At 42.2% G+C, this 21,204-nt stretch overlaps 3 protein-coding genes across 12 annotated transcripts in view; 1 reads left to right on the top strand and 2 right to left on the bottom strand.

Annotated features, from left to right (window-relative positions):
- The window catches only part of rims2b (regulating synaptic membrane exocytosis 2b), a 93,102-nt gene extending 86,867 nt beyond the window's left edge, over nt 1-6,235 (bottom strand). For 6 of the 8 annotated variants that reach the window (XM_081705560.1, XM_081705507.1, XM_081705575.1 and 3 more), the window contains exons 1-2: nt 6,087-6,234; nt 5,278-5,459 (exon numbers count right to left, since the gene is read on the bottom strand). In XM_081705560.1, coding sequence (XP_081561686.1) covers nt 5,278-5,444 — 167 coding nt within the window. In that variant the 5' untranslated portion in view covers nt 5,445-5,459; nt 6,087-6,234. Of the gene's footprint in view, nt 1-5,277; nt 5,460-6,086 lie in introns of those variants that run through there. The other 2 variants (XR_014119396.1, XM_081705546.1) reach the window with 2 other exon arrangements.
- A 1,452-nt stretch (nt 6,236-7,687) lies between these two features.
- Nucleotides 7,688-13,553, top strand: slc25a32a (solute carrier family 25 member 32a). Of its 2 annotated transcripts, none has more exons than XM_027022915.3 (7): nt 7,688-8,106; nt 8,326-8,476; nt 9,317-9,402; nt 10,131-10,285; nt 10,769-10,882; nt 12,076-12,221; nt 12,652-13,553. In XM_027022915.3, exons 1-7 carry the CDS (start codon nt 7,899-7,901, stop codon nt 12,776-12,778), a joined length of 987 nt encoding a protein of 328 aa, XP_026878716.2. In that variant the 5' UTR covers nt 7,688-7,898; the 3' UTR covers nt 12,779-13,553. The 2 variants fall into 2 exon arrangements, with proteins under 2 accessions (XP_026878716.2, XP_081561550.1); XM_081705424.1 differs by having other exon boundaries at nt 7,688-8,169.
- A 1,242-nt stretch (nt 13,554-14,795) lies between these two features.
- Nucleotides 14,796-20,618, bottom strand: cthrc1a (collagen triple helix repeat containing 1a). 2 transcript variants are annotated; one of them, XM_027022909.2, is made up of 4 exons: nt 20,196-20,618; nt 17,720-17,920; nt 17,292-17,508; nt 14,796-15,395 (listed from the first exon to the last, which is right to left on the bottom strand). In XM_027022909.2, exons 1-4 carry the CDS (start codon nt 20,352-20,354, stop codon nt 15,253-15,255), a joined length of 720 nt encoding a protein of 239 aa, XP_026878710.2. In that variant the 5' UTR covers nt 20,355-20,618; the 3' UTR covers nt 14,796-15,252. The 2 variants fall into 2 exon arrangements, with proteins under 2 accessions (XP_026878710.2, XP_026878709.2); XM_027022908.3 differs by having other exon boundaries at nt 17,720-17,938; nt 20,196-20,615.
- Between the last annotated feature and the right edge of the window lie 586 nt (nt 20,619-21,204).

The raw sequence follows: 21,204 nt of genomic DNA, 5'->3' as shown, positions 1-21,204 counted from the left end.
CACATTTTTGGGGACTGTCTTTGGATGTGAAAACTAGTGCGGTTAAACATCTGAATGGTGAAGCAGCATTACATGATAGGCCACTGCACAGAAGTGGAACCCTGCAACTTCCCATTTATCAGTGGTACCCAGCTCTAGGGGCCACCAGTATTAGCTAGCAAAAAGCAAAGGTCATTAACTGGTGAGCTGAATCAAGTGATCACATTTTGAGTGCAGTAATGTGAAGGGCATCAGATGCCAAGCATGGCAATTCAGTTTCCTTACAAACAAGCACCAGCAAACAAACACTTGGTCAAATCGTGTAATGCGAGGGGTTTGAGGAGAAGAATGCCATCGGAGCATGTGGCATTTCTCGTAGTCTGAAGGGCTCATCAGTCAAATTCCCCACCAGCCACATTCCACTTTCCCATCAAAGTGCCAGTGCTCTTGCTGGGGCTGCTGCCAGTTCCCACAAACTAGCAGACCTTTTAAGAATGGACACTCATTTACACTGGTTTAAGAACCTGATGTCTATGCATAAATGGGCTTTCCCTAATCAAGAAACAGAAGTCGGACATAATTGTACAAGCCACATAGCAGAATACAGTCTAGTATTGAAATTTTTCTTCATATCCAACTTTCCCATTTTTTTTTAGCTATATCTGCTGCTATGGTTCTCATACGTTTAGTTGTACATGAGGGAAAAGTGGGCTAACAACTTTGTGGTGACCTCAGAGCCCTGACCTTTAGCAACTTGTCTAACAGGTTCATTGGTACCAGACCAGCAACAATATGGGACCAGAATGAAACCAATTTTTCTGACTGAGAGCAATTTTTTGAGGTGGAAAACTGCAGAACTGTTCAAGATTTGAACACCAGCACCATGCCAATGGAAAAGTGTACTTAAACCTACACCATCGTCCTAGTACATCCTCGCCTTACACCACCCTCCCTCCAGCTCATACTGCTGTAAAGCAAACAGGGATTTGAGATGATGTGGCACATAAAAAGAAGGTAAACCCTTAAAACAAGCAATCTGCAACTGTCCTGAACAGAACCAAACTGAGCAGCAACACAACATGTCCACTACATAAACATTTTTACAGCATTTAGCTGACGCTTTTATCCAAGCTTACTTACAATCATGAATGAGTACAACTTTAAGCAATTGAGGGTGAAGGGCCTTGCTCAGAGGGCCAACAGCAATAACTTGACAGCGGTGGGGCTTAAATTGTCAACCTTCCGATTACAAGTCAGCCACCTTAACCACTGAGCTACCACTGCCACTACCTGCCCTCAGCCTTAAGGGGGATGTGGGTACTGCTGTACCTGGCCTTCAGTGTGAGGACTGTGGAAAAGGAGTGCCAAAGACACATTTCCAGATTCCAGGGAAATAACTCCAGAGACATTTCCAGACTCCAGAGAACCTCCTTCTGTACCATCAGTCCCCCTCAGGAAGTCCTAGAACAGTGTCCCAGACTGATGTAACCATGGCATCTGAGGCAGACTGGGCTCTCAGCTTCTGATCTGTTTATGCAGATTAGAGGTTGACTGAAACCCCCCCAGAGCCTTGTTACTCTCTCAGATCCTATTAAGGGAAAGGCTTTGCCATGCTGAAACAAATGCTGACTCCATGTTCGGCCATCTAACTGTGTGTAAGGAGAGTACTGGTCTGGATATCCTAGGAAAATTCGCTCCAAAGCACAGACTCTGGACCTGTGGCTAGATTTGGCCTTACAAAGGGTTAAAACAAGAGACCTGGTGAATACCTGGACATTGCTGCATGCTATGTTCACAAACTGAGTTTAACTGGGCTTCTGCTGGTACTACGGTCATACTTTGAAAGATACAGTAATAAAATATTTGAATACTGTAATATAGAAACATGAGCCTTGTGCAAACTGCAAGACTGCTGTTTCTGGTGTCCTACAGACTTCACACCCTCACCTGGGGTTGAGTTTGAGGTCAGCTCCATTTAAGACAAAGCCACAAACTGCCAAATAAATGTCCATAATTTTTCCCCGATGGGAAACTGGGAAATGTGTGCAAGATTTACAAGGACCAGTCAAGCAGGTCAGAGACTTCAGCTAAGAGCATCACTAAGCTCAGGCGAGGGTTCCTGCATTTGTCTTAAGAATGTAGCCAACTTTGAACACATCCCTGCCACTTAGGTCAGAGTAAGTAAAAGTGTCCCAGGGAGACAAAAAATTGACACTAATCTTACCCAATCACAGTGGCACTAGAATGACTGTGTACAATAAAGATATAGCGTCAGGAAGTTTTAAAAGACACAAAAGTACAAGAAATCTCAAAGAAACATTTGTAAAGGTCACTGAATTTCTAAACTGATGTCTTTTGGTGTACAAAAGGCACAAATTGAATCTCAAGGTCAAGATGTGAAATGCAGCACTTTGCTAAAATATCACCTAAAAAATTCAAGAGATTGAGAAAAACAAGACAGTAAGCCTGTATCCAGCCCCTGAACACATGCCTCACCATGGAATGCGCTCACAACAGTCAGTGCTGCCAGTGCTCCTTCCAGAGGGTCTTTAGATAGGTGGTGACCACTATCAGTACCGTGGACTGTGGCAAAGGTCAGGGAGCAGCTTCATGCTCTCGTGTGTGATGGTTTTACTACAAAGGCCTCAGAGCCTGTGACGCTTGGTGGGACAAGACAGTGCTTCTACACCAGAGCACACTCAATTATTTTCAGAACAGTATTATGTATGGGTGCTCAAACTGGATGGACTGAAAGTTTTTTGTTGTTGTTGTTTTTGTTTTTTAAGATATAATGTGTCAACTTCAGTCAAAATAAATTTTGTGAGGTCTGGCACTGATGTTGGATGAGAAGACCCGACCTCACTCAACATTCCAAATAAACTCAAAGATGTTCAGTGGGGTTGAGGTCAGGGCTCTGTGCAGGGCACTGGAGCTCCACCACACCAAACTCTTTAAGCCATGTCTTTATACACCCCTCTTTCTGCATAGTCATGCTGTAACAGCAAAGAGCCTTCCAAAAATTCTTGCTACAAAATTGCAAGTATAGAATTGTCTAAAATGTATTTATATGCTATAGGAATAACAACAGCATTTACTGGAATTAAGGGATGCAGCACACACCCTGAAAGTCAGCCCCAGAACATTATCCCTCCTCCACCAAACTATACTCTTCGCTAGTAGGGAAGGGCATCCACCAAAGCCAGGTTTGTCTATCAGGTTACCAAGCATGATACATCACTCCAAGGAACATGCTTCCATTGCTCCAGAGTCCTGTGGTGAGATGCTTTACACCACTCCATCCAGTGCTTGGCATTGTGTATAGTTATCTTAGGACTGGCACTGTGTATAGTTATCTTAGGCTTGTGTGCAGCTGCTTGGCCACTGAAAGCCCTTTCATAAAAGTCCTGACACACAGTTCTTGTTGTTGACATTGATTTTAAAAGGCAGTTTGGAATTCTTTTGTGAGTCATGCAACAGAGGTTTTTTTACGGATTGCACTCCAATACTTGCCAGCCCCGCCCTGTGAGTTTGTGTGGTCCACTGCTTTGTGTTGTCACTCCTAGACATTTTTATTTCACAAAAATAGCACATACAGTTGACCCGGGCAGATCTAGCAGGCCAATAAATAAATAAATCAATCAATCACTTCTGGCAATGTAACAGTGATGCTTTAAACATCACTGAGCTCTTTCACAAATGTTTGTCTATGGAGACAGCAAGGCTGTGTGCATGATTTTATACACCTGACCAAAGGGTGTGGTTAAAACACCTGAACTCAGTAATACAGAGGGCTTTTCCAACATACCTATAGTCTTTTTCTCAAAGGAGTGCAGTGATGCATGTGATTGGCTCCATAAGATGTACAGCATGTCATTTCAGCCATTAAGAATACATTATTAACAGTAAGCAAATAAGGTGGCATAATGTTTTACAGTTTAGAAGAAAATTAGTTTGCTAAATAATAATTAAGGAGCATTTGACAAAACACTCTCCTTTCCGAAGGAGAAATGTCTCAGCGTGATGATGGAGTAAATAATTTGGATGCATCACAATGAGAGGTGAGCCATGCCTCACGGTCTACTGAAAAATGTCACCCATTTGTGCAAAACCAACACCAATTTAGCAGTCAGTGGGTATGGCTGGAGCCATAGATGCTCAGTGGTAACCAAAGGTTGCATGCATTTCAAACACACCTCAGTTGGCATGGGTAGTCACATTTAGTAGGGTCATATCTCCAGCATGGGTGTTCATTGTCTAAGGAATTGCCCCTCCTGCTATGACTTGAGAATTTAACTAAATAGGGGAGGCCTGGATGACAGGGTAAAGGTCAATGAGCCAGCAGAATGAGATGTACTGTTGAAGCCAAACAGCAGCATTTTGCAAAGACACATCTGCAGACGTCCAGCAAACTGCATGCTGTTTTAGAACGTGTTATTTGACCTAATCCTTATGCGGTAATAATTCTCGACAGAAAAACGCAACGACAGGACAGTTTCCACTTGCAGTGTAAGAGTTGTGCCCTTGGAAGTCAAGTTAACTCCCAATCGAAAGGCATTGCATTCGCATCACATCCGCATGCCCGGATGACGCTGATAGCCGGTAATATGATTTGACAGATAAAACGCAAAACGCATCTACACCTCAAACGCGTGGATAGCGCCGTGGTGCTGAAAATACGGCAGGTGATGCGTAGAGAAGGGGAAAATACTCCAGAACAAACAGAGAATTAGGATTTTGTGCCGAGAACACACTGCGTCCCTGTTAATGTTTAACGTGCGATTCATTCAACTCAGAGCGTGAATGTGAAAAGCGATAAGCGGTTGGTGGGATTTTTTTTTTTTTGCCGAAGATGGCGCCCAGAGCAAACCCAACCCAAAAGGAATACAAAGATGACTGGGCCCGCGCAAAAACAAACAGAACCAGCAGCGCAGTTGCCCCTAGAGCACAAAATACGACCGCAAAACTGCCACCAACAAACGCTACCAAACTCAGCGAGGCGCCGCGATGAAACGCCCACGCCTATGCAACGTTCAGTCTGGGTGTTTTATTTAGGCTTGTGTCAACAATAATACTGACCGCACACGTAAGCAATCATATTGAATTTCAGGGTACAGCCATGCATAAAATGTTGTGGCTCTGCGACATACACAGTTTAAAGAGATGCAGCCACACTGAAATGCAACCTTTACCAGTTTCCACGACTGCGGTAGTACACTACTAGCAGTCTATGCTTAGCTGTAAGCCTGCACTTAACCTCAACTCGCTGCACAGCTTCATACGGAAAATCATGCGGCTTACTTCAGCATGGACTGCTCTTTCTCCTCTTCTTTCCGCTGTCGGTCCATGACCGAGAGGATGATCTTTTTTTCCGCCTCGGTTAGGTAGCTCAGGTCCGGCATCACCGCCTGTTCAGCTGCCGCAGGAGGAGAGGCTGCGCTGCCCCGTGGCCCGAGTGGAGCTGACATCTTTAGTCGGAGGTGCTAGAAAGAGGAACGATTGACGATTTAGAAAAAAAAACGTTCATTCAAATAGGTGTCTTGTAAAATGAAAGTACAAACAACATGACGTTTTGTAAGAGAGTCAGCGTAGTCTACTACGGGACGTACAGTAGCTCAGTTACATAGTGTAGTGAGGGCAGAAACTGAGCTATCGACCATTCACCTGTGGTACATAACATTATCGGCGGTTACTCGTCCTAATGGACGGCATCATAATCGGCTATTCTGCCCTCTTGGACAATTGTCCCGCGATAACGTCTTGACATATTACCGTAGCTTAACGTTTAGCTACCTGCATTGCTTTCAAATGTGTATTTGTATGTATGGTGTGTGTAGTTAGGCGAGTCACATCCTAATCATAAATATACATGAAGCAGATGACAGCCTGAGAAAGCAAATGGTGTAGTAAAAAAAGAAAAAAAAACAAAACACCAACACCACCAAATGTTCAGTTAAAAGGAAAGGTTGATTATCAAAGCGCCTTTTCAAAAGGTTCGCTCGTTTGGCGAGTACTTTGGCCATTCATTCTAGGTTCTGTTAGCGTTCAGAACCCAGTACATCCTACCCATTAGCGAATCATACAGGGAAAACTGAAAATCAAGCTCTTGCCTTTCAGCTGGCAGTCATGGTTCAGCCCAGTCTAACCCATAGCTGGTGCTTTAATATTCCCCGCAACGCCAATGTTGTCTTGTGCTTTTTCGCGCTCTGGGTTCCTCAGTGGCCCCCTCACTGAATTCTTCTCTCTCCTGTCAATTCTTGAATGCAGAAAATGGGACGCAATAAGGGGCGTAAAAACCCGAAATAATGGATGGGCGGAGCGACGTTATTACGCAGGACGGGGATCAGTCGCGCCAGCCTTGCAGGGTCGGCTTGTGGCGCCCACAGCGGAAGTTACCTCTGTCCTGCTACATAAAGATCGATAACGATCATTTCAGAGCAGTCGGACTGCCCGCGCCATGTGCACGAGAAGCGATGTACCGTGACTTGGTCTGCGTTCAGTACTGCATCTGCAGAACATTTACAAGATGCCCAAAACAATAAAAATATTTCCATGCATTAGTATCACAAAATGATTCTCTGTCTTTTTTAAACTGGAAAATGTATTTGCTTCAAATCAGTCACATCAGAAACCCACTGGTAATTTTTTTATATAATAGCTTATGGATTTCCTTTAAACAGAGATAAATACAATTTTTAAAAATATCCAGATATCTTTACAAATTGGCAGAGGCACCTGCCTAGAATTGTCTAGACTACAGCAAACGGATGTAAGAGGGTTAAAACAAGAATAAAGGAGCACAGTCACCGTGGATGCACTAAATCAATACATCAAATATCTGTTGTGTTTCTTTTCTGGAGGTCACTAATGTTGGGATACTAAAATAATGCCAGAGGAAAAAGAATCTGCACTAAGCTATGACTGAATGTGATTCATAAAGCACCAAGTCCCAAAAGATACAATTTAATATACCATATATTCTATAGTAACCTTTTTGCAGGAATTCTGTTTTGTAAGGGGTTTTTTTTTTTTTTTTGCAAATGATTGATGAAAGTGTTCTGTATAATCGTGGTTGGTTCTTGCCAGTAATTGTTCCTCTTCCCCTTCCTCTTAAATATGAATTAGTTAAGCTGTTGCTTATGCACAATATTGCACAACTGCCTATGAAGTTACCTCATATGTAAAGCTTACAACCAGAAGCATAATGCCAACATAGGTCAGTTCCCTCAGGGCTCCAGTCCTGCCTATACTCACCCAGCCACTGCTGGTCCATTGCCTCCTCAGATACACCTGCACCTTTTTTTTTAAAGGGAGGGAGGGAGGGTTGTGATGGGATACAAGGGCACGGTTCGCTACAAAGCTGGGTTAACTGAATAGAGAACAACTTGGTTAAATTTATTATAGGCTTCAGTCAACACAAAATAGTTAGCTAATCAAATTAGTGCATCTTTATATCCAGATCAGAACAACGTTGCCCTGATTGTTGAAATTTAGTTTGTTACCGTCCTCGTTATTGTTCAAAGTATGAACGGAAAACAAAACTGTTTGGCTGAGTTCTTCAGACAACAAGCCCTCATTTGATCGAGTACTGACCATCCTTTACTGTAAGTTAGTGTCGCTTTAAGATTTCTCCCGCCTCCTCCAAGATCGTCACTCGTTCGGTGTACAGTATGTTTTCCTTTCCCCCCCCCCCCCCCCCCCCCCCAGCCACACAAGTTCCTCAGTGGAGGTCGTGCAATTACATGCTGGACGTCCGCCATGCCACAGCTGCCGCGATGTTTATGCAAAGGTAGTGGCTACTGGATCGTTGCTTAGAACCGTGTCTTCGTAACACGCAGTCTGCACTAAATGCCGTATTCATTGCACCGAACGGCTTTAGTTTCCTTTTCTCGGCTCTAACGAAGACAAGCAAGTCAACAAGTATGAGCACAATTTCAGGACAGCGGTCCGCTGCAGCAGCGACCTTACCCGTGGCTCCGGAATCAAACGGGCCATCTTTCTCGATTACAGCGAATCTTTTGCGTCTGTTTAAGCATATCAAGTATGAAAATTTGGCAGCGGGACTTAGCGGGGGCGTCATATCAACAATGGTGCTCCACCCTCTGGATCTGGTCAAAATTCGCTTTGCAGGTAGGTGGTGGCTGCCAAAAACAAACGGGCCTCTATCAACAGCGCTCGCTACCATATCAGCAGGTAATGTGATACTGCGGAGTTACATATGCTTGTGTTTACAAATGGGAGAAAAGGACGTCCACCGAGGGCAACAAAAACACCGATACTCCCACTTGGCCTGTACAGTCTGAGGTTTGCTTTGTGCTTAACCCCTCTCTTTCTTTTTCTTTTTTTTAGTCAGCGATGGTCTGAGTTTCAGGCCACATTATAATGGTATTCTGCACTGTATGAAAAGTATCTGGAAGGTAGATGGGATCAGAGGACTGTACCAGGGTGTGACCCCCAACATTTGGGGCACAGGGGCATCGTGGGGGTTTTACTTCCTGTTGTAAGTACCCTGAGTCTACAGAAAGTGGTGGGCATACCAAACATATTAGATTTCAGAAAAGGGGACGGCTCAGAACTCTTTATTTTCTGTTGACATTTGCCTTGAGATTGTGTGTAACAGGGCTTTTTAAGCTTCTCAATGGGAAAAGTAATGGCAGGTAACAGCACAGGCCAAGGATCTCCATCTTTCACTGACATCCAAAGACTGTCACACTCCAAAGGCCTTTTAACTTCAAATTAAACAAAACAAATCTGGTCAACAATGGGGCAGAACAGTCATTTAAAAAGTTTATGAAAGATATTAGAATAAAATTAAATTTCATATTGCTTAGTATAAGATTTATGCAAAAGTGTTGTTCAGAGATATTTGTCCATCTTAAATCTATGCTTCAGTCACACTATGGTGTAAAGAATCATTAGCATAAATATTTAATCAAGTTTATTTTTACAACCTAAACCGTGAATCACGTTCATCATTTCATCTATCCTGTTTGTTTTAATAATACCTCTCTTAAGTCCAGCTGATGAGTAACCAAATCTGTAATACAAGTTTTTGCAAATTTGCAGTTTAGTTACCCCAAGAAATAAAATATTTTACAATTTCTACACATATGTATATTTGCTGCACAATGAATGGTTTACAGCATGCACAGAGTAATCTGTGGAAAGACAATAATACAATCACAGACCATTTCTCTTTTTAAGCACCAAAGATGAAGTGAAACATAAATAGTGAACTGAGAGTCATACATGGATGCTTTACATTAAGTGGTGTGTGGGTGTTTGTGTTTGTGTGTGTGTGTGTGTGTGTGTGTGTGTGTGTGTGTGTCTTTTCCTGCAGTTATAATGCAATTAAAGCCTATATCCAGGAGAGCAGACAGTCTGAACTGAGTGCCGTCGAGCACCTGGTGTCTGCAGCAGAGGCAGGTGAGTGGATGGGCCCTAAAACACTCCCAGCACAAACAATTACAGGTTCAACCAAACACTCTGGGGGTGCAAGTGTGTGTGTGAGGATATTCCTCTACAACAAATCAGTGCTGATTAAAAAATTGGGGCTGAATTATTGCCTCAGCGGTCTACTAAACCAACATGGCAAGGTGACATGTCAAAACTGCCCCCCCCCCCAAAAAAAAAACCCCAACATATATAGAGAATTAAAAAATAAGAAATATATGAACTAAATAAGAACAAGGCTTTCATTGACCACATAGATTACCCTAAACAATCATTGGCAGAACTGGTATGGTTACATTCAGTTAAAAATAAAAATTGATTTATAACCTTTAATCCTTCAACTCCGAGTCCTGATTCTGGGCCCCCCACAAACCTCCTCTACAACAATTAAGATGCCACTTATCAAGTGGCAGATGTGTACTGCTACACAGAAACCATGATAACCATGGGGGGAAACAAAAATGTACAGGTACTTGATTCTTCACGATTGCGACTGGGAGTCACGGACTGACACTCAGTCAGCCACGCACACTGTACCAAATGACAGACTCTTCACTGTCATTGGTCTTTTTGTGAGGTCTTCGGCCATCGCTACAAGCTCTGCAGTGTCACTGGGGTTTCGGCTATACACTGTCAGTGTCGGTTGGTGTAAAGGTGCCCTTGTGTTGGACTGCCTGTTCCCTGTTCCCCTGCATTTCTAGGCATTCTGACGCTTTGCCTTACGAACCCGGTCTGGGTGACAAAGACCCGACTGGTGCTGCAGTACAATGCAGAGCCGGACGGAAAGCAGTACAAGGGAATGCTGGACGCCCTCGTGAAAATTTACCGTCACGAGGGTATCCCAGGATTATACAGGGTACATCTAAAGACCTCAAACTAACCTCCACACTTTTTTTTTTCCTCTTTCTCTCTCTCTCTCTCTCTCTCTCTCTCTCTCTCTCTCGTCTGCACCTTTAGAGAATTGGATCACAAAATAAGACAAAAATGTTTTGCTATCAGGTAGAGCTGATGGGGTTCAATCTTTTACACTCTCATTCTGTATTTCTCTGCCATACCACTAGAGGGCTTCACTCTATTGTGCTCCCACAAATGACACTGCACAAGACAAATAGCTTCAGCCGGGTGTGAAGGTTGTGCTAGCTCTTCTATAACATGCACAGATGAGACAGCACAAACATCTAAACCTACTCAAATAAGCAGATTACTGAACTTGCGATAACAGCATAGAGTCTGACAAGTTTGTAACAGAGGTACATTTCTGCCATTGTTTGTATGTGTGTGTGTGTGTGTGTGTGTGTGTGTGTGTGTGTGTGGCTCAACCCTTGTGTTGTGACTACAGGGCTTCCTGCCAGGGCTAGTGGGTACATCCCATGCTGCCCTGCAGTTCATGACATATGAAGGTCTGAAGAGGGAACAAAACAGATATAAGGAGATGCCTTCAGAAGCACTTCTGGTGAGGATAGTAATCACAGACCACAGCTCCTAAAATCTGTGTGCTGTGACCAGCTTTTACAAAGTTACTGCAGAACCAAGAAAGAAAACGTGTCAGAGAGGCAGCATATCATGCATTTGAGTGTTCATCTCTACACTTTATTTGCGGTGGGATTTGGACAATTTGTACAGGCCAGACCTGCCCCATTTGTCTTTGAATGAATACTGCCCTTAAATTAGCTACAGAAACATGATATGCTGCTGTACAAAGCGTAAAATTTAAAATTACACTAGAGGGCAGATACCGTTTGGTTTTTAAGAGCTTGTAAAAATAGAATTATCACCACACGCCATCGGTTCTTTTGCCCAAACTCTTCCCGTGACGCTTTCTGTCTGGGGTAACGCGGCGGTTTCGATTTATTAATATGGTATGTGGCAAAAGTCAGTATTTGGCTAAATTTTGGCCAAACTTGTCCTGTGTAGATATCAAAGTTAATAGAAGTCATTTAATGTTTATAAGTGGTTTGGGTACCTGAGTGTTGTAGAAAGCGCCCGGGTGAAGTGTCCTTTTCAAACACCTCAGACCCTGCCTCTGATGAGGTCTGGGCACGACAATCGATGATACTCGTTTTACACGATGAAGACTGATTAGGCTGTAGCCTACTTTGTATAATGTGCATGTCGCGTTTAGATGAACTGTAATAGTAAATTATCCTCAATAGGTGCTCAGTGGGCCTTAATTCCCGTTAGTGATTTTCCCTCGTTTTCATTAATCCATTTGCTGCATTTAGCGTGTTCGAACTCACATTTCGTAAATCATCCTCACGCATTAATGCGACCATTTAAACAAGTACCTTACTTACCTCCGGCTAAATCACGTAGCAGTCAAGAGACTGTCTCATACCACTCCGAACTTGATTGCTTCTTAAGCACAATAATGAAGCTGCGTGAAACACCCACAGCGCCCTCGTCTGGTAGAAAATCAATCCCCACATTCTTAAAGTAGCCATTTTAAAAAATGTTAGGCTACTGTCCCAACTTGAGTGCCATTCAAGCCTATGTCTAGATATTCTACTGCCTATTAACACAGTATGCCATGGTCTTGCAGGCCACAAAAGTATTTAATAGTTTCTGAATGTAACTATTAAACTGAATCGTTTCTCCAATCCATCACAAGTCTGTCTTTCTGTCTCTCCCCCATTGTCTTTGCTTCAGTCTCCACTGGAATATATCACCATGGCAGCTATATCCAAAATATTTGCGGTGGCAACAACCTACCCATACCAGGTGGTGAGAGCCCGCCTTCAGGACCAGCACAGCAACTACAGTGGAATAGTGGATGTGATCAGGAGGACATGGAGGTACTGTTCTACATGGAAGCACTAACACAGCCATCAACACAAGCAAACCCTGCTGTAACTTCACGATCCCTGATCTCCTTGATGTTTATGGATGAACCAATGACACTTTTTTTTAATTTACAATCTTTCTGTACGGAATGTGCAGAGTTTATAAATGTAAAGTGGATTCCTTTTTATTTTTCATGTCTAACTGGTATTCTGATGGTGTCCCTGTCTTGATGCATTAAAATGTGCTAATGGCCGTGGAAAACTGTATTTCCTGTATTGAAACAGCACTAATTAGAGAGCCACACATTAGGTCTCATTATAATTATTTCAGCCAGTTTTTAAACAGTTTGACTGTACAGTCTTGAAATGTGAAAGGCTCTGCAGTTTAGCATGGCAAGTGCAAGTTTACCGAGTCGCTCTCTCATGTGTTGTCCGTGTGCAGGAACGAGGGCATGGAGGGCTTTTACAAGGGCATGGTGCCCAACCTGGTGCGTGTCATCCCAGCCTGCTGCATCACCTTCCTCGTCTATGAGAACGTCTCACGTCTGCTCCTGGGACAATACAACTGATTCATGCACACATCAACACAGCCAGGGACCAACCAACGCACAAGTCAACACACCGTATGACGCACACATGCATGTTAAGGCGCGTTTTGGGGAGGTCACCACAGAACCTTCTGCAGACTAGAGACAGTAGAGGGAGGTCTGATTAAGTGACTCTTACCTCACGAGAGGTCCAGCCATAGCATCAGTGCGATCGGAGAGGAGGAACAGGTTTCCATGTTGTTGTGTGGAATTGTGGATGTTATAATCACAAATGAATATAATGTATAAAATGAAATGATCAGGGTGTATACAAACTGATTTAAAGCCATTGTATGTATGATGAAGCCACTGCAGTTATCTGAGTTTATGATATGAGTATTCTAGCAAGTGAACACTGACATCATACCGTGCGACTTTTTGTACTGTGTGTGGACTAGACTGAGCAAACCCTTGAGCGGTAGGTGAAGAGTGTGGTATCTGTGAGAACTGGGGCAAAGTTCAGGGGCTGAACCCTGTGAAGTCCCCTTGAGGACATGACATGATATGACATGAATGAAATTCCAGCCTCTGAAACTGGAGCTGAAGTGGACCATACTGGGCTCAGTGGAATGGTATAACTGCAGGTTGGCAGCAAGGACCAGAAACCCGACCAAGGAAGAAGGCTAGTGGAAAAGACTACATCTCAGGATTAAATGGGTTAATAGCTCAACATATGAGTTGTGCTGGGAAGTGATATCTTTATCATTATATCTGTATATTTATTAAATAAATAAATAAAAACTGTGTGACAACGTGAGCCAAGCCCCGCACAGCAATGTGCAAGTTCTTAAGTTGCATACCAGATACACATGCTCTTTATACACATCCTGCTTATCCAATGTGTATTTCAGTCTCATGGTTTATATGTGTTACATAGCAGTGTGCCAATAATATTGGCTACTGTCAAATAGAAACAAAATCATGTCTTTAAGAATGCAAAGACTTGACTCAGGAGAGCTGGAGTATCTACATGTAATTTTTACAGAATTAATAAAAGATAAAAGTAAGACATGATTGATGTTATGAAGTTTTTCTGACATGACAGAGAATGCTTATGGTTAAAGACTTGCAGCAACAGCAGTGCTGTAGAATTGGTGTTTATGATGAGCTTGTGTTTGAGTGTTCTGTGCATAGATGCGTATGGTGTTTGTGTTTGAGTGTTCTGTGCATAGATGCGTATGGTGTTTGAGTGTTCTGTACATAGATGCGTATGGTGTTTGTGTTTGAGTGTTCTGTGCATAGATGCGTATGGTGTTTGTGTTTGAGTGTTCTGTGCATAGATGCGTATGGTGTTTGTGTTTGAGTGTTCTGTACATAGATGCGTATGGTGTTTGTGTTTGAGTGTTCTGTACATAGATGCGTATGGTGTTTGTGTTTGAGTGTTCTGCGCAGATGACCTTGATCATCCCTGAAATATGGCAGTAGTGTTCAACAACAAAAATAGCAATATACATTTTACACAAAAAAAACCTAATAAATCTTTTACATTTTTAATTGAAATATTTATCTTCAGAGAACAACCTGTAAATGATCCAGATTAAAGATAAAATGGGTCTAATATCACCCTGCTTTAAGAGTGTATATAATACACATGTAGGGCCTTTTATACATTGTGTAAATGTGTAAGTTGCCAACTGATGTTAAATACAAGACTTCAAGTAATGAGATAGATGCAGTTTGGCTGAGACTGAATTGTGCTAATGTGTTTGAAATGTGTCTGCTTATTTATGTATGTATATATATATGTGTGTGTGTGTGTGTGTGTAAGAGCTGCCATGTATTCTGTAAACACAACAGCTGGAAAACCACTTCACTACTGTCACACACAGAGCCAGACATCCCTTGCATTAGTCATGCAGGGTAGTGTACGTTTTCCACCATGGGTCTCTAGCCGCAACCTTCTGTATGATGTGCTCAAGTTCTGCTTCACCATTTGCAAAGTATCAGGCACCAGCCCAACACTCAGAAAACACACAGTATTTATAGTATTTACACAGTATTTAAAGTTTAAAAATGGTAACTGATTTTAATAAGATGAACATATAAACATAACACACAAGCAATGGGCCTTACTTAAAAATATGCACAGGATAACCAGCAGTGTGAACAAAGTCACAATTTTACCAACAGTTCACTGAAATGCATAATGGTATTGGTATGATAGTATTTAGATACAAAATGGAATAGACATGGCAGTATTTAAATACATAATGGAATCGCCATTACAGTATTTATCTTGGAAGAAAAATAAACGAAACTTCGTTCACTCAGGCACTAACTAACAGGAGGCTCATTGTACAGTAGTTGTGACTTTTTGCATTGAACTCTGTGCATCCTAAATTTAATGAACTGAACCAGAGTATTCTGACTGAAGATCCATGTTTCTCATTCAGCCTGGTGTCGCCACAGCAACCATAACAATAGTGGTGAATGGGGGGGAAATGGGATCGCGAGGATCATTTGGGAAGCTCTTCGATGATCACCCTGGATACGGAGTTCCAGCCGGTGGAAGCATCGCCCCGTGGGTAGTCGGCACAGGTGCCCACCCAAATCCCCACATCCACCAGGCCAGCAGGAATGCCCTCACACAGACCCTCCACTGCAGGCACAAACATAGACGAGTTCAACACACCCAGACTGGATGGTCTTAAAGGTTTAGATTTTTTGTAAGTGAACTGTAGCTGATGAAATCCTAAACCCAAAGATGATACCAAAAGATCATCTTGCAAGATTGTGCCAAGTGCCTGTTAAACTAAACCAGATAATAAATTAAGATGAATTCACATAACCCATTTAACTGTCAGTTTGTACTTTCCAAAGGCTTGCTGAAATCCTAACCCTCAGCTGTCTCTGAGGCCTTTATTGTGCACGCTGATCGGCACATGGGATGGTTGACCTCTGGGTGTGCTTGGCCATGTATTTGCTGTGTTGTAGTCTCTCATTTGTGCAGCTCTGTGAGGATCTCTGCAGTGGGCATATATTGTGTGATATGATGGGATGCAGAGAGGAAGCAAGCAGAAATATCTTGGGTGTCTCTGTAATTAGAGCCTGCACAAAACTTCTCGCAGCCTAACCTCTGCAACAGACACTCGGTCTGCAACAGACTCTGATTTCCTACCCTCGATACTGGAAGATGTGTCAGATTAAAAATATTATCTTGTTAATGAGATTTTGTTTTTATTTTAAACTTTATTATTATTATGCATATGTATTTTTAGACAAATTTAACAGTTTGGTCAATTGATTGATATGACAAACCATTTGAAATACGACTAAGGCTGTAGCGATTCGAGTATATCAGTTGTATAATATACCATGTTCTTATACCACTGCATACAGTTTCTTCTCTGCTCTGAAAGGCTGCAAACAGATTGATGCCAATATCAAATTGCAGGTTACACACAATGGACCGCATTGCCATAAATAGAAATCCAAAGGCCACATCTATCTCTGAATCTCAAAATTGCAGACTTCATACCTCACAGATAAAGCCAAACCTTTTATATCTCTGAGAGGAACACAGTGTCTGAGCCTGTGGAAATCTGTGTGTTCTTTGTTAAAGCTGAATCTAGAGCCCTGACTGCCATACCTCATACCTCAAACTCTGGTCTCTTTTCTCTCTGCTAGTCTGATCTATTTTAAACATTATGTCACATTTAACATGACATAAAAATAATCACCATAATACACACACAAACACACACACACACACAGCAAGGAGCTATAATTGGCCTTGTAGTGAGCTGCAAGTCTTTACCATTTCACAGAGGTCATCGCCAGGAATGTCGACACAAGTAGGGAATTCATTAGCTCCCATGGAGGAGTTTCACACATGGTCCATGAGAGGTTTGTTCTTAATGGGTATATTGCTCTTTGATAACAGCATATTTCATTTATGATGAATGAGAGGTCTGAATACTGGTCTGACGGGTCTGTGATCTGTATGCGGCTCAGAGCTCTGGCAGACTCTACAAAGCTCCGTTTCCAGGCATTCAGCTAACATATAAAAAAATAAAGAAAAGAGAGTTTTGCTCTGTTAGTGGTTTGGATTATGCACTGAATAGCTAAAAATGCAAAAGGGTGGTCGTCATCCCAGACTTCCTCCATATGCTCAGCTCTCAGAGGACAGCATCCCTAAACCACTGAAATGAGAGCAGTGGGTGAATGTGTAGTTTGAGTGACTGCTTGTTTACAAATGTACGTGTAGAACTCATTCCACTTTTTAAAGGTTCAAATTTTAAAATCTCTCCAAGCACATAGACCAAAAAACAATACAAGAATTTTACCTGGTGATGTTCTCATGTGACTTCACCATGTGACAATCACATGGTACATAAAACAGTATCGGCTGAAATGTACAAACTGCAATTGACCACTTTCTTATAATTAAAATTTAGTTTGGCAAGATTTGTTTATTAAGTGTTTTTTTTTATTTATTGGAGGGATTGTTTGATGACCCTTGTCGATGACCCTGAAACTAGCACATAAGAGTTACCTGTGGACGTCCTGTGAATGTTGATGGTGGAGTTAAGCTCAGGGCTGCCCTGGTCCAGGTAGATGATGGCCTCAACGGGCAGAGGCCCCGTGCATTCTGCCCCATTGAAGGTGAAGTACCAACGCTGGCAGCAGGCCGTCTTGCACTTGAGCCTGAGTGAGCCGATGAAGAGCACCCGCAGGGCGCTGTCTGAGCGCATCTTGGTGAACGTGCACTCCTGTGAAACACGCCACACACAGGGCTTCATTCACCATTCACCATTCACTTCATCTTTGTACATTAGCATTAAGGGAATTGATATCGTGTTTAGTTACTGCAATCATGTTTTCATGCAGTCTCTGTGGTCTTGAAAAAGCAACTGCTAGGAGACTGCACTGGTGATTCTTATGGAAGCAGGAGATTTTGGAAAAAGTGAATGGTAAGCTTACAGCTATTTTTCCCAGGTCAATGCCATAGTTAAGAGAGCTCCAGGCACACTGTTTATAGTTGGGTCTCCATGGTTCCTCAAACCTCTCAGTCACACACTCTCCCTTTTCCCCCTTCATTCCATCCCGGCCTGGGATCCCAGGAGTGCCCGGAATGCCATTAATCCCTGGATTACCATCCCTGCCCTGCATACCAGGGGGACCCTGCATACACGTGTTGTACTGGTGATAAGGACAATATAAAGATAAAGAAAAGAAAGAAGAAAAGAGAAGAGAAGAAAAATGTTATTTAAAAACTGAACAAGAATATTTCCATCAAATAATACTAATGCACATTAATAATTCATTGAGTGAATGAGCTCAACAGTTTTTCCTTGTTAGCCTCAATACCAGTGAGTCACTCTGACATGGGTCTGTGGGCAGGAGTGTACCGTGACACTACCCTTGGATATTAACACATTTGGGTAGAGATAGTGGAAAATGCACCCACAGAAGAAGACTGTTTAAAATGCTGCATCACATCCATGATGTAAAAGAAAATCCCCTAACCACAATGACTCACTGTCTTCTTTGTAGTACAGCCCACCAAACTACAGGCTCTCAGAGAATTATTAAGTTAATGGGGGGGATAGCGCGCTGGCCATAGGGAGTTTTCACATTTTTTAAACTTCGTATTTTGTTTTGCTTTGGCAAAAGGCATTAAAAATGTGAGCAGGAGCTAAAAACTATGTTAAAATACACTTAAATCACACCACAAAGGGCAGGAGCCTGTGCAGATGAAGTAGCAGACTTTACATTTACTTTTAGTCCAGGAGAAATGGAAAAGACTGTCTAATAGAGTGCCATCTGGCCACTGTGCCCAAGGGCTTCTAGCTGAACGTCATCCACAGTTCTTCTTGCTCCCTTGTGGAACAAGGCTGCCAGATCCATCATGTGTCTGCTGAAGTCATTGAGGGCACATGGGGCTACACTGTTACTCAGCTCCTGAACAAGGGTTAGCATCAAAAGCTTGAGTTAAGACATCACACACTTTTACACATCTGAAACAAACTTCTCATTAAATATAATCAAAAATCAACTTTGCATAATAAAACCTGCTATGAATACAGTAGAAAGGTTCTTTGGTGCATACGGGAGATCCAGGGAGCTTACATGTGAATGACAAGAGAGTACAGTTACAGTTTCCATCCTTGCGGTCTAATAAGAAAATGACACCAAAATGAGGCATTCTGCTCCTTCTCTTAGCTCACTTCTGTCTGCTGCAACTTTCATCTTTTATCATTTTCATTCAGCACCACAGAATCAGCCTCTGAACATTCCTGTGGGCATCTCACACTGGTCACCCACAGGATGGTCTCCCACAGAGTGTATGTAATCAGAACGAAATGGGTGGTGATCAGCACACCATACAAAAACACATTACCAACCCCAGATGAGGTGTTTTGCTTAGTTTTGTTTGTCCATCTTCAGAAAACAGCGAATTTTCACACTGGTAACAGATGTCTGACAAAACAAAATCATCATGAGAAAAGAATTAAGAGTGAAGCGGATAGTTTGCTGCAAGTGAACCCCAAGCAGAGATCAAAGAGTACAGTCTGCTATGTCCATGCAAGGGGCGAGACTACACAGACTGGCCTAGTGCATGGTGAACAAGAAGTTATTCTACTGGATGGACATTCTGTTCACCACCATACAGAAGCTAATATCAGCTGTGGTTATACACCTTTGTGCAACAATGCCTTATTAATCAAAACAAGTAATGTTATCATCTCATTATACCATTCGATTACAATGAAATTAGCTTTAGCAATGCCTGTTGGGCTGCTATAATTCTCTTTACATGTAATACTGATTTAGAACATTAGAGGGGGCTGGTGAGCATTAAGGACATCGTGGTTTAAGACGCTGGAATGGATGGAACACAATACTCTCATGCTCCACAGGATCCAATACAAACTTCCCACAGGATGAAAGATAATATAGATTACATTGGCATGTAATCTACAGCCGTATGGAGTAATACTGACCACATTACGTAAGGCAGATCATCCGCGAAAGGTTTTTCGACTTAAATATAATTGGAAGAATAGTCAGAATGTGTGACATCGTATGCACAGCCTCCTCTCCGAGATTAAATAATCCCTTTGAAGTAATCTCTTTTAAAACGTGCATTTGAGAAGAACGGGTTTTAAATTCATTTTAGGTTCAAACAAAAGACCAACCAAACATCATAATTATCAGTTGTACTACAACCAGATTTTTAAGAGAAAGGGAAAGTAATTAGGAAAACATTTATTTTTCAGGAAAACTAATAAAATACTTATTGAACGTTTGTTCTACTTAAAAGTACATTGTATACATCTCTGTAGCGTGTGGTAATATGAACACACACGGATTTAGACCGAGTCTAACCGCTCCGATTCTTTATATTTTGCTGTGACGTTTTTTGTATAGAGTCCGAGTAAAGATGGTATCTTACCTTATCCGAGAACTCGGCTTCCCTCTGTCGAGCTGCCTTCTCTTTAGCTTTTTCGGTCACACACAAAGGTAAAATCACACAGAAGCAGATCAGAAAGCGGGCTCCCATTTTCGCTGAGTTGGAGACACTGAAATCCACAGTGTGCGCGCCTGGTCCCATGCGGGGCAGACAGGATGTGCGCTACAAAGGTGCTTTTCTGCTGGTCCGCCGTGAGCGTCCGATTTAAAAAAAATAGCTACATAAAACTTAAAACAGAAAACCTAGGACTTTATAACCGCGGGGCTCTGGTTTTGCACATGCACAAAGCAACTACACATACAGTCCAATGGTTTGGTTAAAGAAAATCACCCCACGCGGTTGTGAGATGACAAGTTTCAACAGTTTCGGAAGAATTGTCACGGAGGTCTGCCTACTATAGCTGACTCTTTCAGAGACAGCAGTCATGCGGTTTCTTTGACACTGGATGAGTCCTGACTCGAATCTGAATGACCTCCTGAACTCCGAATGAATGACTTGGCCGAGCACAGCGGGTAAACCCATTTTTGAAATCCTCTATTTCAGAGAATAGGAAGAAAGTGAATTTGTAGGCTATTAGCCTGAGTGGTCTACCACTCGAGTTTTATTTCTCACTTTCAGATATATTTGTCTGGTTTGATAGCCTATTACACTCCAGATCTATTACCGTCACTTAGTTTTTTGGGGTTTTTTAATGATTTATAAGATTTCTCACAACTAATGTACATGTTCTCAAATCACTTAACACAATGGTCTAAACTAGTAAGAAGTTTCGGTAGTAGCACAAAAGCAATATAAACGCAATCGTCTAAAACATTAAAGTTCTAATCTTTGTGCACAACTCTCAATTGCCTCTGATCTCCTTTGTTGTGAAAATATATTATCTGTACATCAGTGATTGCAAATCATTTAGCTGATAAGTTGGTTTAGTTTGCCTAATTGTCAGCTCATTACTTACTATGAAAGGAGTCAGGGGTCGAACACCATCACCCGT

The sequence above is a fragment of the Electrophorus electricus genome, chromosome 2 (genome assembly GCF_041902795.1).
Source record: "Electrophorus electricus isolate QZ-2024a chromosome 2, ASM4190279v1, whole genome shotgun sequence".
In the NCBI taxonomy this organism is placed as follows: domain Eukaryota; kingdom Metazoa; phylum Chordata; class Actinopteri; order Gymnotiformes; family Gymnotidae; genus Electrophorus; species Electrophorus electricus.
The sequence above is the reverse complement of the archived record's forward strand: the minus strand, read 5'-3'. Positions and strand labels throughout refer to the sequence as shown.